The 13,271-nt window shown below is 41.3% G+C and overlaps 1 protein-coding gene across 1 annotated transcript; it reads left to right on the forward strand.

Annotated features, from left to right (window-relative positions):
* The first annotated feature begins 2,451 nt into the window (after positions 1 to 2,451).
* On the forward strand, positions 2,452 to 5,489 carry LOC128066035 (ribonucleases P/MRP protein subunit POP1-like). Its single transcript, XM_052659110.1, is given in 5 exon segments — positions 2,452 to 2,468; positions 2,470 to 3,604; positions 3,607 to 4,203; positions 4,205 to 5,332; positions 5,334 to 5,489. Coding segments are annotated over 5 exon segments (3,033 nt in total).
* The last annotated feature ends 7,782 nt before the right edge of the window (positions 5,490 to 13,271 follow it).

A 13,271-nucleotide genomic window follows, 5' to 3' on the forward strand; every position in this document is an offset into this window, starting at 1 on the left:
TAGAGTCTTCTCTTGTGTTGTTGGAAGAGAATATTTGTTATGACCAGTGCGTTCTCTCAGCAAAACTCTATTAGCCTTTGCCCTGCTTCATTCCGTACTCCAAGGCCAATCTTGCCTGTTACTCCAGGTGTTTCTTGACTTCATACTTTTGCATTCCAGTCCCCTATAATGAAAATGACATCTCTTTTGGGTGTTAGTTCTAAAAGGTCTTGTAGTTCTTCATAGAAACATTCAACTTCAGCTTCTTCAGCATTACTGGTTAGGGCATAAGCTTGGATTACCATGATATTGAATGGTTTGCCTTGGAAATGAACAGAGATCAAAGACAGAAATGGTATGGACCTAACAGAAGCTGAAGATATTAAGAAGAGGTGGCAAGAATACACAGAAGAAGTTCACAAAAAAGAGCTTCATGACCCAGATAATCATGATGGTGTGATCACTCACCTAGAGCAAGACATCCTGGAATGTGAAGTCAAGTGGGCCTTAAAAGCATCAGTATGAACAAAGCTAGTGGAGGTGATGGAATTCCAGTTGAGCTATTTCAAATCCTGAAAGATTATGCTGTGAAAGTGCTGCACTCAATATGCCAGCAAATTTGGAAAACTCAGCAGTGGCCACAGGACTGGAAAGGGTCAGTTTTCATTCCAATCCCAAAGAAAGGCAATGCCAAAGAATGTTCAAACTACTGCACAATTGCATTCATCTCACATGCTAGTAAAGTAATGCTCAAAATTCTCCAAGCCAGGCTTCAGCTATATGTGAACCGTGAACTCCCTCATGTTCAAGCTGGTTTTACAAAAGGCAGAGGAACCAGAGATCAAATTGCCAACATCCGCTGGATCGTGGAAAAAGCAAGAGAGTTCCAGAAAAAACATCTATTTCTACCTTATTGACTATGTCAAAGCCTTTGACTGTGTGGATCACAATAAACTATAGAAAATTCTGAAAGAGATGGGAATACCAGACCACCTGACCTGCCACTTGAGAAACCTATAGACAAGTTAAGAGGCAACAGTTAGAACTGGACATGGAACAACAGACTGGTTCCAAATAGGAAAAGGAGTACCTCAAGGCTATATATTGTCAGCCTGCTTATTTAACTTATATGCAGAGTACATCATGAGAAATGCTGGACTGGAAGAAGCAGAAGTTGGAATCAAGATTGCCAGGAGTAATATCAATAACCTCAGATATGCAGATGACACCACCCTTATGGCAGAAAGTGAAGAGGAACTAAAAAGCCTCTTGATGAAAGTGAAAGAAGAAAGTGAAAAAGTTGGCTTAAAGCTCAACATTCAGAAAATGAAGATCATGGCATCTGGTCCCATCACTCCATGGGAAATAGATGGCGAAACAGTGGAAACAGTGTCAGACTTTATTTTGGGAGGCTCAAAACTCACTGCAGATGGTGATTGCAGCCATGAAATTAAAAGAAACTTACTCCTTCAAAGGAAGGTTATGACCAACTTAGATAGTATATTGAAAAGCATAGATATTAAACAAAGGTCCATCTAGTCAAGGCTATGGTTTTTCCACTGGTCATGTATGGATGTGAGAGTTGGACTGTGAAGAAACCTGAGCACCGAAGGATTGAGGCTTTTGACCTGTGGTGTTGGAGAAGACTCTTGAGAGTCCCTTGGACTGCAAGGACATCCAACCAGTCCATTCTAAAGGAGATCAGTCCTGGGTGTTCATTGGAAGGACTGATGCTGAAGCTGAAACTCCAATACTTTGGCCACCTCATGCGAAGAGTTGACTCATTGTAAAAGACCCTGATGTTGGGAGGGATTGGGGGCAGGAGGAGAAGGGGACGACAGAGGATGAGATGACTGGACAGCATCAGCGACTCAACGGATGTGAGGCTGGGTGAACTCCGGGAGTTGGTGATGGACAGGGAGGCCTGGCGTGCTGCAATTCAAGGGGTCACGAAGAGTGAGACACCACTGAGCGACTGAACTGAACTGAACTGAATGTTTAATTCAACATTTTCCTGCTTTATCTTATAAAAGTTAATTGTATAAGGTTTTAGGAATGTGAAGCACCTAGTAACTATGGGTTGACCCAAGTATGTGACAGGAGTTGTTAATATAATCAATTGCTGTTTGGTTGCTAAATCATGTCTGACTCTTTTGTGAGTCCCATGGACTGTAGCTTGCCAGGTTCCTCTGTCCATGGGATTTCCCAGGCAAAAATAGTGGAGTCGGTTTCCATTTCTGTCCCTAGGGTATCTTCCCTACTCAGGGATCAAACCTGCATCTCCTGATTTGGCAGGCAGATTCTTTGCTGCTGAGCCATAAAGGAAATCCAAAATGGTCATTACAAGCTTTTAAAAGATACTAAAGTAATTGATAGGCTCTCCGCGCCCGGTGCATCAGACTGTGGCAGAACCTTGTCATCGGGATTCGGGGCGGGGAGTCCTGGTTTCTTCCCACCAGGCGTCTGGCAGAAATGTCTAATGCAAAAGAAAAAACACGCAAAGAAAATGAGAAACCAGCCCACCAATGTGACTTTATCCTCTGGCTTTGTGGCTGACAGTGGTGTAAAGCACCATAATGGAGGTAGAAAACCTTTCCAGTCTCAAAAAGAGTCTCATCCTGGAACTTCCCGACATCGGCAGACCAGAACGACAAACCGTCCGCTGGCCGAATCTGATGCAAAGGAGGAGCCTTCCTCCAGGGTAACCTTTAGAAAAAACGGAGGATGGAAAGCGGGTCCCGAGGGCACTTCTCAGGAGATTCCCAAGTGTATAACCGCTTCTACTTTTGCTCAAGCCCGAGCTGCTAAAATCAGTGCCATGTTGAAGGCAGTGACCCAGAAATCTTCTAATTCGCTGGTTTTCCAGACTCTGCCTCGGCACCTGAGACAAAGAGCCATGAGCCACAATGTCAAACGGCTTCCTCGGTGGTTACGGGAGATTGCCCAGAAAGAGGCAGAGAAAGCAGTTCATCAGAAAAAAGAACACTCAAAAAATAAGTGCCATAAAGCTCAGCGATGTCACATAAACCGCATACTGGGATTTAAGCGGAGACAAAAGAAGAACAAATGGCTGGAAACTCACATCTGGCACGCGAAGTGGTTTCACATGGTCAAGAGGTGGGGCTACTGCCTGGGGGAGAGGCCCACAGTCAAGAGCCACAGAGCCTGCTACTGGGCCATGACGAGCTGCTGCCTCCTTCAGGATTTATCCTACTACTCTTGTTTGGAGTTGGAGGGCGAAGAGGAAGAAATACTCAAAGCAATTTCTTCAATGTGTACCATAGACACAGGATTGACTTTTGCCGCAATCCACTGTTTGTCTGGAAAGTGCCAAGGGAGTGTCATGCTTTACCAGGCAAATAAGTATACCCTAGAAATGCTGGGCCCTGTGACATTTATGTGGAAGGCCCAGGGGACCCCTGGTGACACTTCTGAGAGCAGGCAGTTGTGGATCTGACTTCATCCAGCTCTTAAACAGGATATCTTAGAGGAGATAAAAGCAGTGTGCCAGTGTATGGCGCCTACCAAGGCAACTGTCTGGATCCCAGATCCCCTTCTGACACCGTCTCAAGAGAAAAGCCAGGTTGACCTGCCTGAAGAAAAAGTCGGCAAGAAAAGAAAACGGAAAAAGAAAATGGGGAAAACACTCAACCAGTTAAAAAAGTCATCGGTGATGGAACTAGAGATCCACTTCAACCATATTCTTGGCTCTCTCCAACAGACATCGTGATCTGTGATTTGACTGTGGAGATGAACAGATTCCAGCTGATCGGTCCTCTCTCTCACTCCATCTTAACTGAGGCGCTCAAAGCTGCTTCCGTCTACACTGAGGGAGAGGACACAGAGAAGACACCTCACCGTTGGTGGATTGAAACCTGCAAGAATCCTAATAGTGTTTCCCTTCATCGCAGACAAGAAGCCATTTTTGAATTGTTGGGAGGAATAACATCACCAGCAGAAATTCCAACAGGTACTATTCTGGGACTGATGATTGGTGACCCACGAATAAATCTGCCTCAAAAGAGGTCCAAAGTTTTGCCCAATCCAGAAAAATGGCAAGATAATGAGAAAGTTAGACAGCTGCTTCTGGAGGGTGTGTCTGTGGAGTGTTCCCATAGCTTTCTCTGGAACCAAGATATCTGTAAGAGTGTCACAGAGAATAAAATCTCGGATCAGGAGTTAAATCGGAAGAGGAGTGAATTGCTGGTGCCTGGGTCACAACTATTTTTTAGGTCCCCATGAATCCAAGATTCTTATACTTTTGATTCAACAACCAGGAAAAGTGACTGATGATGACCAACGAGGCTGGGGAAGCGGCTGGGATCTCCTGCTCCCAAAGGGCTGGGGCATGGCATTCTGGATTCCATTTATCTATTGAGGTGCAAGAGTCGGAGGGTTGAAAGAAACCTTAGTGTATTCTCAGTGTAAAAGGTCGCTTAATGTCCCAGACGATTTCCCAGACTGCCCTGCTGGGGTTCTTTTTGCTGAAGAGCAAGCGAAACATCTTCTTGAGAAGTACAAGAGACGTCCTCCTGCAAAACAGCCCAACTACGTTAAGCTTGGCACCCTGGCACCTTTTTACTGTCCCTGGGAACAGTTAACTCAAGACTGGGAGTCAAGAGTCCAGGCTCCAGAGAAATCATCTGCAGCTTCCTCTCCAAGTGGTGGGGAGAGTGGCTTGAGCAGAGATGCGGTGCCTCGTGTTCCCGAGCCTGGGAGGACTGCTCAGCTGTCTGACGACCAGGGCACACCCCTGCGTGACTCCAGTGAGCCTGAGGGAGTCATGGACACAGATTGTCCAGCCGGGGTGGGGACTGAGGAGGCGGCCAGACAGAGTGCCGCCAGCAGCCCCCTTTGCATTCTCAGGAGTAGAAGATTACTGAGGCAGCTGTCAGCCTGGTGCGGGCCCAGGCCTGGGGGCCGTCAGGCTACCCAGCGAGCTGGCAGAGGGCAGCAAGGACTAACCGCAGAGGTCTGCCTGGCCGTGCTGGATGGCTTCCCCAGGGCCCTGGTGTCGGTCAGGCTGGCCCTGCTGGGGAAGGGCAGCCCTGGCCCACACACCCTGATCTGTGCCTTGGCCGAGGAGGATCTCCTGCAGCTCAGCTGTGATCAGCTGTACCATGGGCCCCAGGAGCCCAAACACAGCGACCCATTCAAGAGCCAGATCCGGTTACAGAAAGAGAAGAAGCTAGAGAAGAGACTGAACCGAGGGGGTGCCGTGTCCGAGGGCCTGGCAGAGGGCGGCCCTGCAGCCGGGCCCCAGCCCCTGACCCTGGGCTTGTGGTCAGGCCCCCTCCCCGTTGTGACTTCTCACTGCTCCAGAGTTCTCCTTGGCTTTGTCACACGGGGAGATTTTTTCCATGGCCGTTGGCTGTGGGGAAGCCCTGGGGTTTGTTAGCCTGACGGGCTTGCTGGACATGCTGTCCAGGCAGCCAGGGCTGGACAGGGGCCTTGTGTTGCTGAGGCCGCCTGCCTCCCTGCAGTATCAGTTTGTTAAGAATCATGATTGAGATGTGAACGTGGGTTCGCATCATGGCACAGAGAAGAACTGTGTTTGCCAAGTCTCACAACCAACCAGAGAGTTGTTCCCCTCCCCCTGCCCCACCTTCTGTTTCAAGACATCATGCGAAATTCTTTGGAAATGAGAATAAAGAAACTTACATATTTATGCAAAAATAAATAATAATAAAGTAATTGATATGATGGCAAATAAGTTACTATACCAACATATATAATTCTTTATGATAAAATGTTTTCAAAATTAATTATATAAATATATGTTTTAATAAACCCATTTATAAACTTTCATGTTAACACATATGAAAATATAAGACCTTGTTGAGCCTTAGAATTATATCTTGAGTATGGACTTTTTATGTCCTGCCTATAGGAATGATAATCAAGGATACAGCCATAATCCACAAAAGAAATAAATCTTTGTTTTTAAAAATTAATTTCTGATATAGTCATGATTTTTATTGTATATCCTTAATATCAAATAAAATTGTGCTATTTTAGGATAAAATAATAGTTTAAAAATTTAGAAAAGGACATAACAAAGAAGAACTGAGGATTATTTTCTTTCCCAAAGTCATAACAAAGAGAGCGTTAATATTTCCTTTGACATCGTTGAAGTTGAACAGATTTCCAGAAGTTGGCTCCTGACTTTCCTCTTTTAGAGTATTTACTTTAGAGTATTTTGAAAACTCTAAATATGTGATCCCATGGACTTTTGGCTCCTGACTTTCCTATTTTTAGAGTATTTAGAAAACTTATAATTGCAAATTCTTTCTTTGTCGTTTGCATGCTTAGTCACTCAGTCTTGTCCAGTTCTTTGTGACTCTATGTATTGTGGTCCACCAGGCTCCTCTGTCCATGGGATTTTCCAGGCAAGAATACTGGAGTTCGTTGCCATTTCTTTGTCCAGAGGATCTTCCTGACCCAGGGATTGAACCCACATGTCCTGCTTTGGCAGGTGGATTCTTTCCAACTGAGCCACCTCTGTGCCCTTTAAGAGATTTAAATCTTGTAAAAAGCTTCTTGACAGTTTTATAAGCTAGTTATCTTTTTCTAAAAGACCTGGTTGCCATCTTTTTGAAATGTAACCATCCAGGAAGTGAACATTCCCATTTTCCAGTCTGTGAGAGGGTCACAACTTCACTTTAATGGCCAACACAGGTGACATAATAATAGCAGAGAAAACCGTTTACAAACCCAATAGTGACTTGACTCCTGGATCTATTAACTGTTCATCCATTCCTCCAAAATCCTCCAGTACATTTCTAGTAGCTCACTCCAGTGCTTAGAAACCCTTCTGCCTTTAGTTTCAACAGAGATAAATTTAGTCTTTCTCTCCTATTGCAATGGTCTTGAATAAAGTCTTCCTTATCTATTTAACTTTATTCAGCATACCATTTTACTTTGAAAGTCATTGAGCATCAGAAATCACTTGTTTAAGAAAAGTGGCATTCCTTGTAATACTGAAATTATAATTATCTGGATGAACTTTTCTCTAGGTCTACTACATAATTGCAGTAGCTGTATTTGTTATTAATCTTGTTGACTCCACAACACAGTACCAGACACAAGATGTCGGTGAGAATTCCTGGCTGCCATTGGTTGGCATGTCCAGATGCCCCTATTTCTATAATTATATTACATTACATATTACATTATCTTCCCAGTTACAGAAGCAGTCAAATTTCTCTTTCTACAGTGATGATTCACAATTAAATACCCTATTCATAGAATGAGATTTTAGTGTTCTAACATATACCTGCACTGATAATTTAGAAAGGGTATTTTATGACACAGTAATAGAAATGTTTAATTACAATGAGATCAAGAAAATAAGAGCTTAATAAGAATATGAGTTTATGGCAAGGGGCATCATAGTACTCTTACCACTTAAGAAAATGAATATTTTTTCCATTTTTTATGTCTAGCTTAAAACTGTTGTCTAAGGATTTCTTACCAGTCCAACTAAGATTAAGTGCTAACACTTGGAAAAGTCAATAGGACCCAGAAGGATAAAGAATTATTACTGGTTCATCTTGTGTCAAGTGTTGATTCTTGGACCAACTGTATGTGAAGAAGACATGGTATGATAAACATCTCAACTCAGAAATCCCTTGCTAGGGTAGGTGATAGAGATTTAACAGGGAAGACGAGGAATAGTTTTCAGAAGAAAAAATATCTACTTCTAGCACACATGATTTCTTGGCAAGGGGAAAAAAGATATTTTATCAAAAAAGGCATTAAAATTTTGGCTACATCACTGATTCTAAAGTGGGAGCAATTACTAAAGTCTATAGCATTTTGTAAGTGAGAAAGTGTTGGCTGCAGCATTTAGTAGGCAAAGGGCAGGTAGAATCTTAAGCATCATATCATGCATAAAACAGCTATTCACTTCATGGCAAATAGATGGGGAAACAGTGGAAACAGTGGCTGACTTTATTTTTCTGGGCTCCAAAATCACTATAGATGGTGATTGCAGCCATGAAATTAAAAGACGCTTGCTCCTTGGAAGGAAAGCTATGACCAACCTAGACAGCATGTTGGAAAGCAGAAACATGACTTTGTCAACAAAGGTCCATCTAATCAAGGCTATAGTTTTTCCTGTGGTCATGTATGGATGTGAGAGTTGGACTGTGAAGAAACCTGAGTGCCAAAAAATTGATGCTTTTGAACTGTGGTGTTGGGGTAGACTCTTGAGAGTCCCTTGGACTGCAAGAAGATCGAACCAGTCCATCCTAAAGGAGATCAGTCCTGGGTGTTCATTAGAAGGACTGATGTTGAAGCTCCAATACTTTGGCCACCTGATGTGAAGTGCTGACTCATTTGAAAAGACCCTGATGCTGGGAAAGATTGAGGGCAAGAGGCGAAGGGGATGACAGAGGATGAGATGGTTGGATGGCATCACTGACTCAATGGACATGGGTTTGGGTGGACTCCAGTAGTTGGTGATGGACAGGGATTCCTGGCATGCTGCGGTTCATGGGGTCTCAAAGAGTCAGACACAACTGAGTGACTGAACTGATACTGACCACCCCTTTCCAATGAGGAATTATCCAACCCGAAATGTTAATAGTGCTAAACTTGAAAAACTCTGTTCTAGACTTATATGCTCACAGCTAAAGTTCCTAGTGTCTTCAACATTTGCTTATATGATTTCAATAATATTAAAATGTAATTTCAACAGCAATATTAGTAGTAGTAGTTCTTGTTCAGTCACTAAGTCATGTCAGACTCTTTGCAACCTATGGACTATAGCTTGCCAGGCTCCTCTGTCCATGGGATTTTCCAGGCAAGAATACTGAAGTGGGTTGCCATTTCCTTCTCAGGGGATTTTCTCTACCTAGGGATCAAATCTGAGTCTTCTGCACTGAAGGTGTATTCTTTAATGTAGTAGTATATTTTATATCATAACATGATTTCATGTTCCTAATCACACTGATTATTCACTTCCTGTGTGCTTTATCACTCAGTCGTGTCCGACTCTTTACGAACTTACGGGTTGTAGCCAACTAGGTTCCTCTGTCCATGGGGATTTTCCAGGCAAGAATCCCAGAGTGGGTTGCCATAACCTCCTCCAGGGATATTTCAAACCCAGGGATCAAACTCAGGTCTTCCATATTGCAGGCGGATTCTTTACTGTCTGAGCCACCAGGGAAACACTTACTTCCTAGTACTTATTAATTCTTCAACACTGATTATTCAGAAGCTACTAGTTAACCAAAGAATTCTTAGAACTAATAATAAAATAAACAAAAAATACCAGAAACACATTTTCTCCTTTGCATGTCAATAAATCATTCCAGTAACTATAAAGCTGAAATGGTATTTTTAAAGCTACATCATGTTTTACCATGTAGAAATAATACCCTCTGTTCATTTTTAGGTTTCTTCATTCTTAAAATCATTTGCTTGAGATGCAATAACCTTGGTTTAAAATCTTCAAGAACTGTTTCAGCCTTGTCTTTCTCATTTTTCTGATACCAATTCAGCCATCAAAACTAGGAATTCATCTTCAGTATATATTTTGCATTGTGTATAACAGCAGAATTGGTTGTACTAACACTACAAATAGCAACCAAGCTAAAGGCAAAATCATGTCATCTCTCACATATCAGAAACTGTGCCAAGTGTTTTACAAATAATATTAATTCCCCAAACACCTTGAAGGTAGATAGTGCCATAGCTATTTAGCAAATGAATAAATCATTAATGCACAAGTTTAAATAACGAGCCCATACTTGCCAGGATTTAAGGGAAGAGTCAGAATTTGGCATCACTCCTGTGAGCCTACAGAGCTGCCCTATTTCTCACTTACCTATTGCCACTTCTGTCCCTTTATTCTGATTTCAAGGCCAATCTTTTTATCCAAATCTGTTTGTGGCTGTGTCTGGTGTCACAATTTTGTTGCAGCATCTGGCCTTATGTCTTCCTAATCTTTTGCACTTTGTGTGTGTGTGTGTGTGTGTGTGTGTGTGTGTGTGTTTGTGTTAGTTGCTTAGTTGTGTCCTACTCTTTGCAGTCCCATAGACTGTAGCCCACCAGGCCCCTCCATCCATGGGATTCCCCAGACAAGAACACTGGAGTGGGTTGCCATTTCCTTCTCCAAAAGGAACTAGAGAAAGAAGCAAAGTGAAGTTGCTCAGTTGTGTCCAACTCTTTGTGACCGCATGGACTGTAGCCTACCAGGCTCCCTCATCCACGGAATTTCCCAACAAGAATATTGGAGTGGATTGCCATTTCCTTTTCCAGGGGATCTTCCTGAGCCAGGGATTGAACCCAAGTCTCCTGAATTGGCAAGTATATTCTTTATCATTGAGACATCTGGGAAGTCCACTTCTAACTATATAACCTAGGACTGTTACTTAAGGTTCCCATTTCTCAGTCTCCTCAGTTTTAAACTGTTATAACAATAATATCTTTCTTCTAAGACATTTTTGTGTGATATTTTCCTTTTTTATTTCAAGGTACAAATTACATAAAATTTAAATTGCTTTCAGGTGTAAAACATAATACTTTTATATTTGTGTACACTGCAATATGTTCGACACAGAAAGTCTAGTTAACATTTGTCACCATGCATAGTTACAAAACTTCTTTTATTTTTCTTGTGATGAGAAACACTAAGAGTATTTGCCAGGAGAAATAGAGACACAGATGTTCAAGAGATTTTATGACCCCAATTCTGGCATCTCCTCATATCTAGAAATGCACTAAAAACATTAATGTTGACATATGCTCTTCATAACTAGCAGTAACCTTCACAAGACCAGCAGAAAACTTCAGCAAGAATGTGTACACGACTGAATGTACTCCCCCTTCACCAAAATCACATGTATACTGACCTTTTCCCCTATCTCTTTGGAGCAGTTTGAAATAGTTTCTCAGACCTCTCTGAGATGCTGTCTCCCAGGCTACAGTTCTCATTTTGCCCCAAATAAAACAACTCACAACTCTCACATTGTGATTTTTTTTCCCCTTTCTGTTGACGTGGGAATTGTAGAGAGAAGAGTCAGAAAGTCTCTTTAGTAGACCAGCTCAGATTTGACCATCCCTTAATTCACAGAAGAATTGGAGGAGTTGGAGGGAAGGGCGAGATTGAAAATTCTTTAGGAGATGAAATCAAGAGGTCCCAATAAAGAACCTGGACCAAGAGATAGAAGAGAGGTCAAAAATCCTGGCTGAGATCCATGTCTGAGCAGAAGTGTAGAGCCATTAACCCATGAGGGATGGCTGGAGAAGTACAGCAAGGGTGGAAAAAGGGGAGAAATTGAATTTTGAATACATTATTTTTAAAGTGCTTCCGAGTCATTTATTCGTCTATCATTCTCCCTCCCTCCCTCTCTTCTATCTATCTATCTATCTCTGTCTTTATATCTAATTCAGTCACATTCTTACTCGGATATATAGATCTGGAAGTGATCAGATAGACTTGCTGATTAGGGCCAGAGGAGATCATCTTTTTCAAGCAGAAAGCCCAACAAAAAGGAACCAGGTAAACAAATGTTGCATGTTTACTGCCAAGTTTGGTGAGTTGGACATAATTTCATGTTAAAACTTTTAGCGAGAAAAGCAAATGGCAAATGAGTTTATGAATTCATATGGCATTATAGTAAAAACAAACAAACTATTATACAATTCAATATGTATTGAGTATTAGAAAACTTTCAATAGTGTTACTTCTTCCACATTGATCATATACTTAATATGACTAAAAATCAATCTGTGTAGAAACTCTTAGAATCAATAATAATAATAATCATGTCTGAAATAAATACATTATACACAGTTATTATTAGTGTGGTGGTTATTACAGCCAACAGAACCAATATTTTAAGCACTTTTAATTATTGACTTGTTTCTCACAGCAGCTTGATAAAGTACACTGGTAGTGATCCCATTCTGCACATGAGGAAACTGTGGCACAGAGGGATCTGATGACTCTCCTCACATTGCTAGTATGTGGCAAAGCTCACATTTAAGCTCAATTGTCTGGCTGCATAACCAGTCTTCTCTATCCTAACACTAGTATGACATTAGTGAATGCATATTCAAGGAAATAAGTGGTGAATAATGGTCTGATACACCTTCATTTTTCTTCTATTCAGTATTGCCTTATTTATGTGTTTATAATACATGTATAAATATGTGAACATGAATAATATTTATGGAAGTAATTAAAGAAATTGTTTAAAGCAACTTATTTTATAAAATATTATACTGGTAATATTATATACTTCTTTAGTGATCCATTTTCCTGTTGCAATTACCTGAATATAACATAGCATGCTATAAACCATTAATACATAGTGATATTAATACACATCTCTGTCTTTCTCTCTCTCTCACACACACACACACCACACAGACACACACACACACACACACACACAAATGTGTGTGCATGTATATGTAAACACAAAGATGTGCAAAACTCATTTTTCCAGTGTGTGCTATTAGCACATTCTTTAATGATATATTTGGAATTATATTTTATGAAGGTAGGTTAAAATGTTCTGACCAACCTACTGTAAATGATCTTTATCTTTTTAATTAGTTACAGAGATTATAGCTTCCATTGTCAGGCTCTGGTGATATATTAGTTAAGATATTTGAAGGGAGAAACCCAAAGAGACAGAAAAGTCAAGAATAAGTGCTTGGGGACTTCCCTGGTGATCCAGTAGCTAAGACTGCATGCTCCAATGCAAGGAGCCTGGATTCAATCCTTGGTCAAGGAACTGGATTCCAAATGCTGCATCCATGAGTTCACATGACACTCCCAAGTCCCTGCATGTTTCAACAAACATTGCTGATCTCATGTGATGCACCTAAGACCTGGTGTGGCCAAATAAATTTTAAAATATTAAGAATAGAATAAGTTGCTTAGGCAAACACATAAAATCATGGTATATGCATGGTACTTATGCAAAATTTCCTGCATATATGGCAATATAATTTTGCTAATGGATCATTTTTCTCTTCTTTATTTCCTGAATCATGCCAGACTGTATGCTACACTGGGTGTGCTATTCTAACCATAGTAACAAGCACAAAGTTTATAACTAAACTGGCTTCAGGGCTAATGATTTGAAATTGACAATGCTGGTCACCTAAATATCTGTCGTCCATCAGGATTTAAGCAAGTTATGTTCTCTGGAGCTGAAAAAAAAGAGTTCTCTTCTTTTGTACTGTAAAGTACATTTTTACAGCTTCTGATTCACCTCTTTGTATTCTTAACTCTGGGTGGTACAGGAGCTCCTAAGAAAGATACCCTGTAT

Source organism: Budorcas taxicolor, chromosome 20, assembly GCF_023091745.1.
Source record: "Budorcas taxicolor isolate Tak-1 chromosome 20, Takin1.1, whole genome shotgun sequence".
In the NCBI taxonomy this organism is placed as follows: domain Eukaryota; kingdom Metazoa; phylum Chordata; class Mammalia; order Artiodactyla; family Bovidae; genus Budorcas; species Budorcas taxicolor.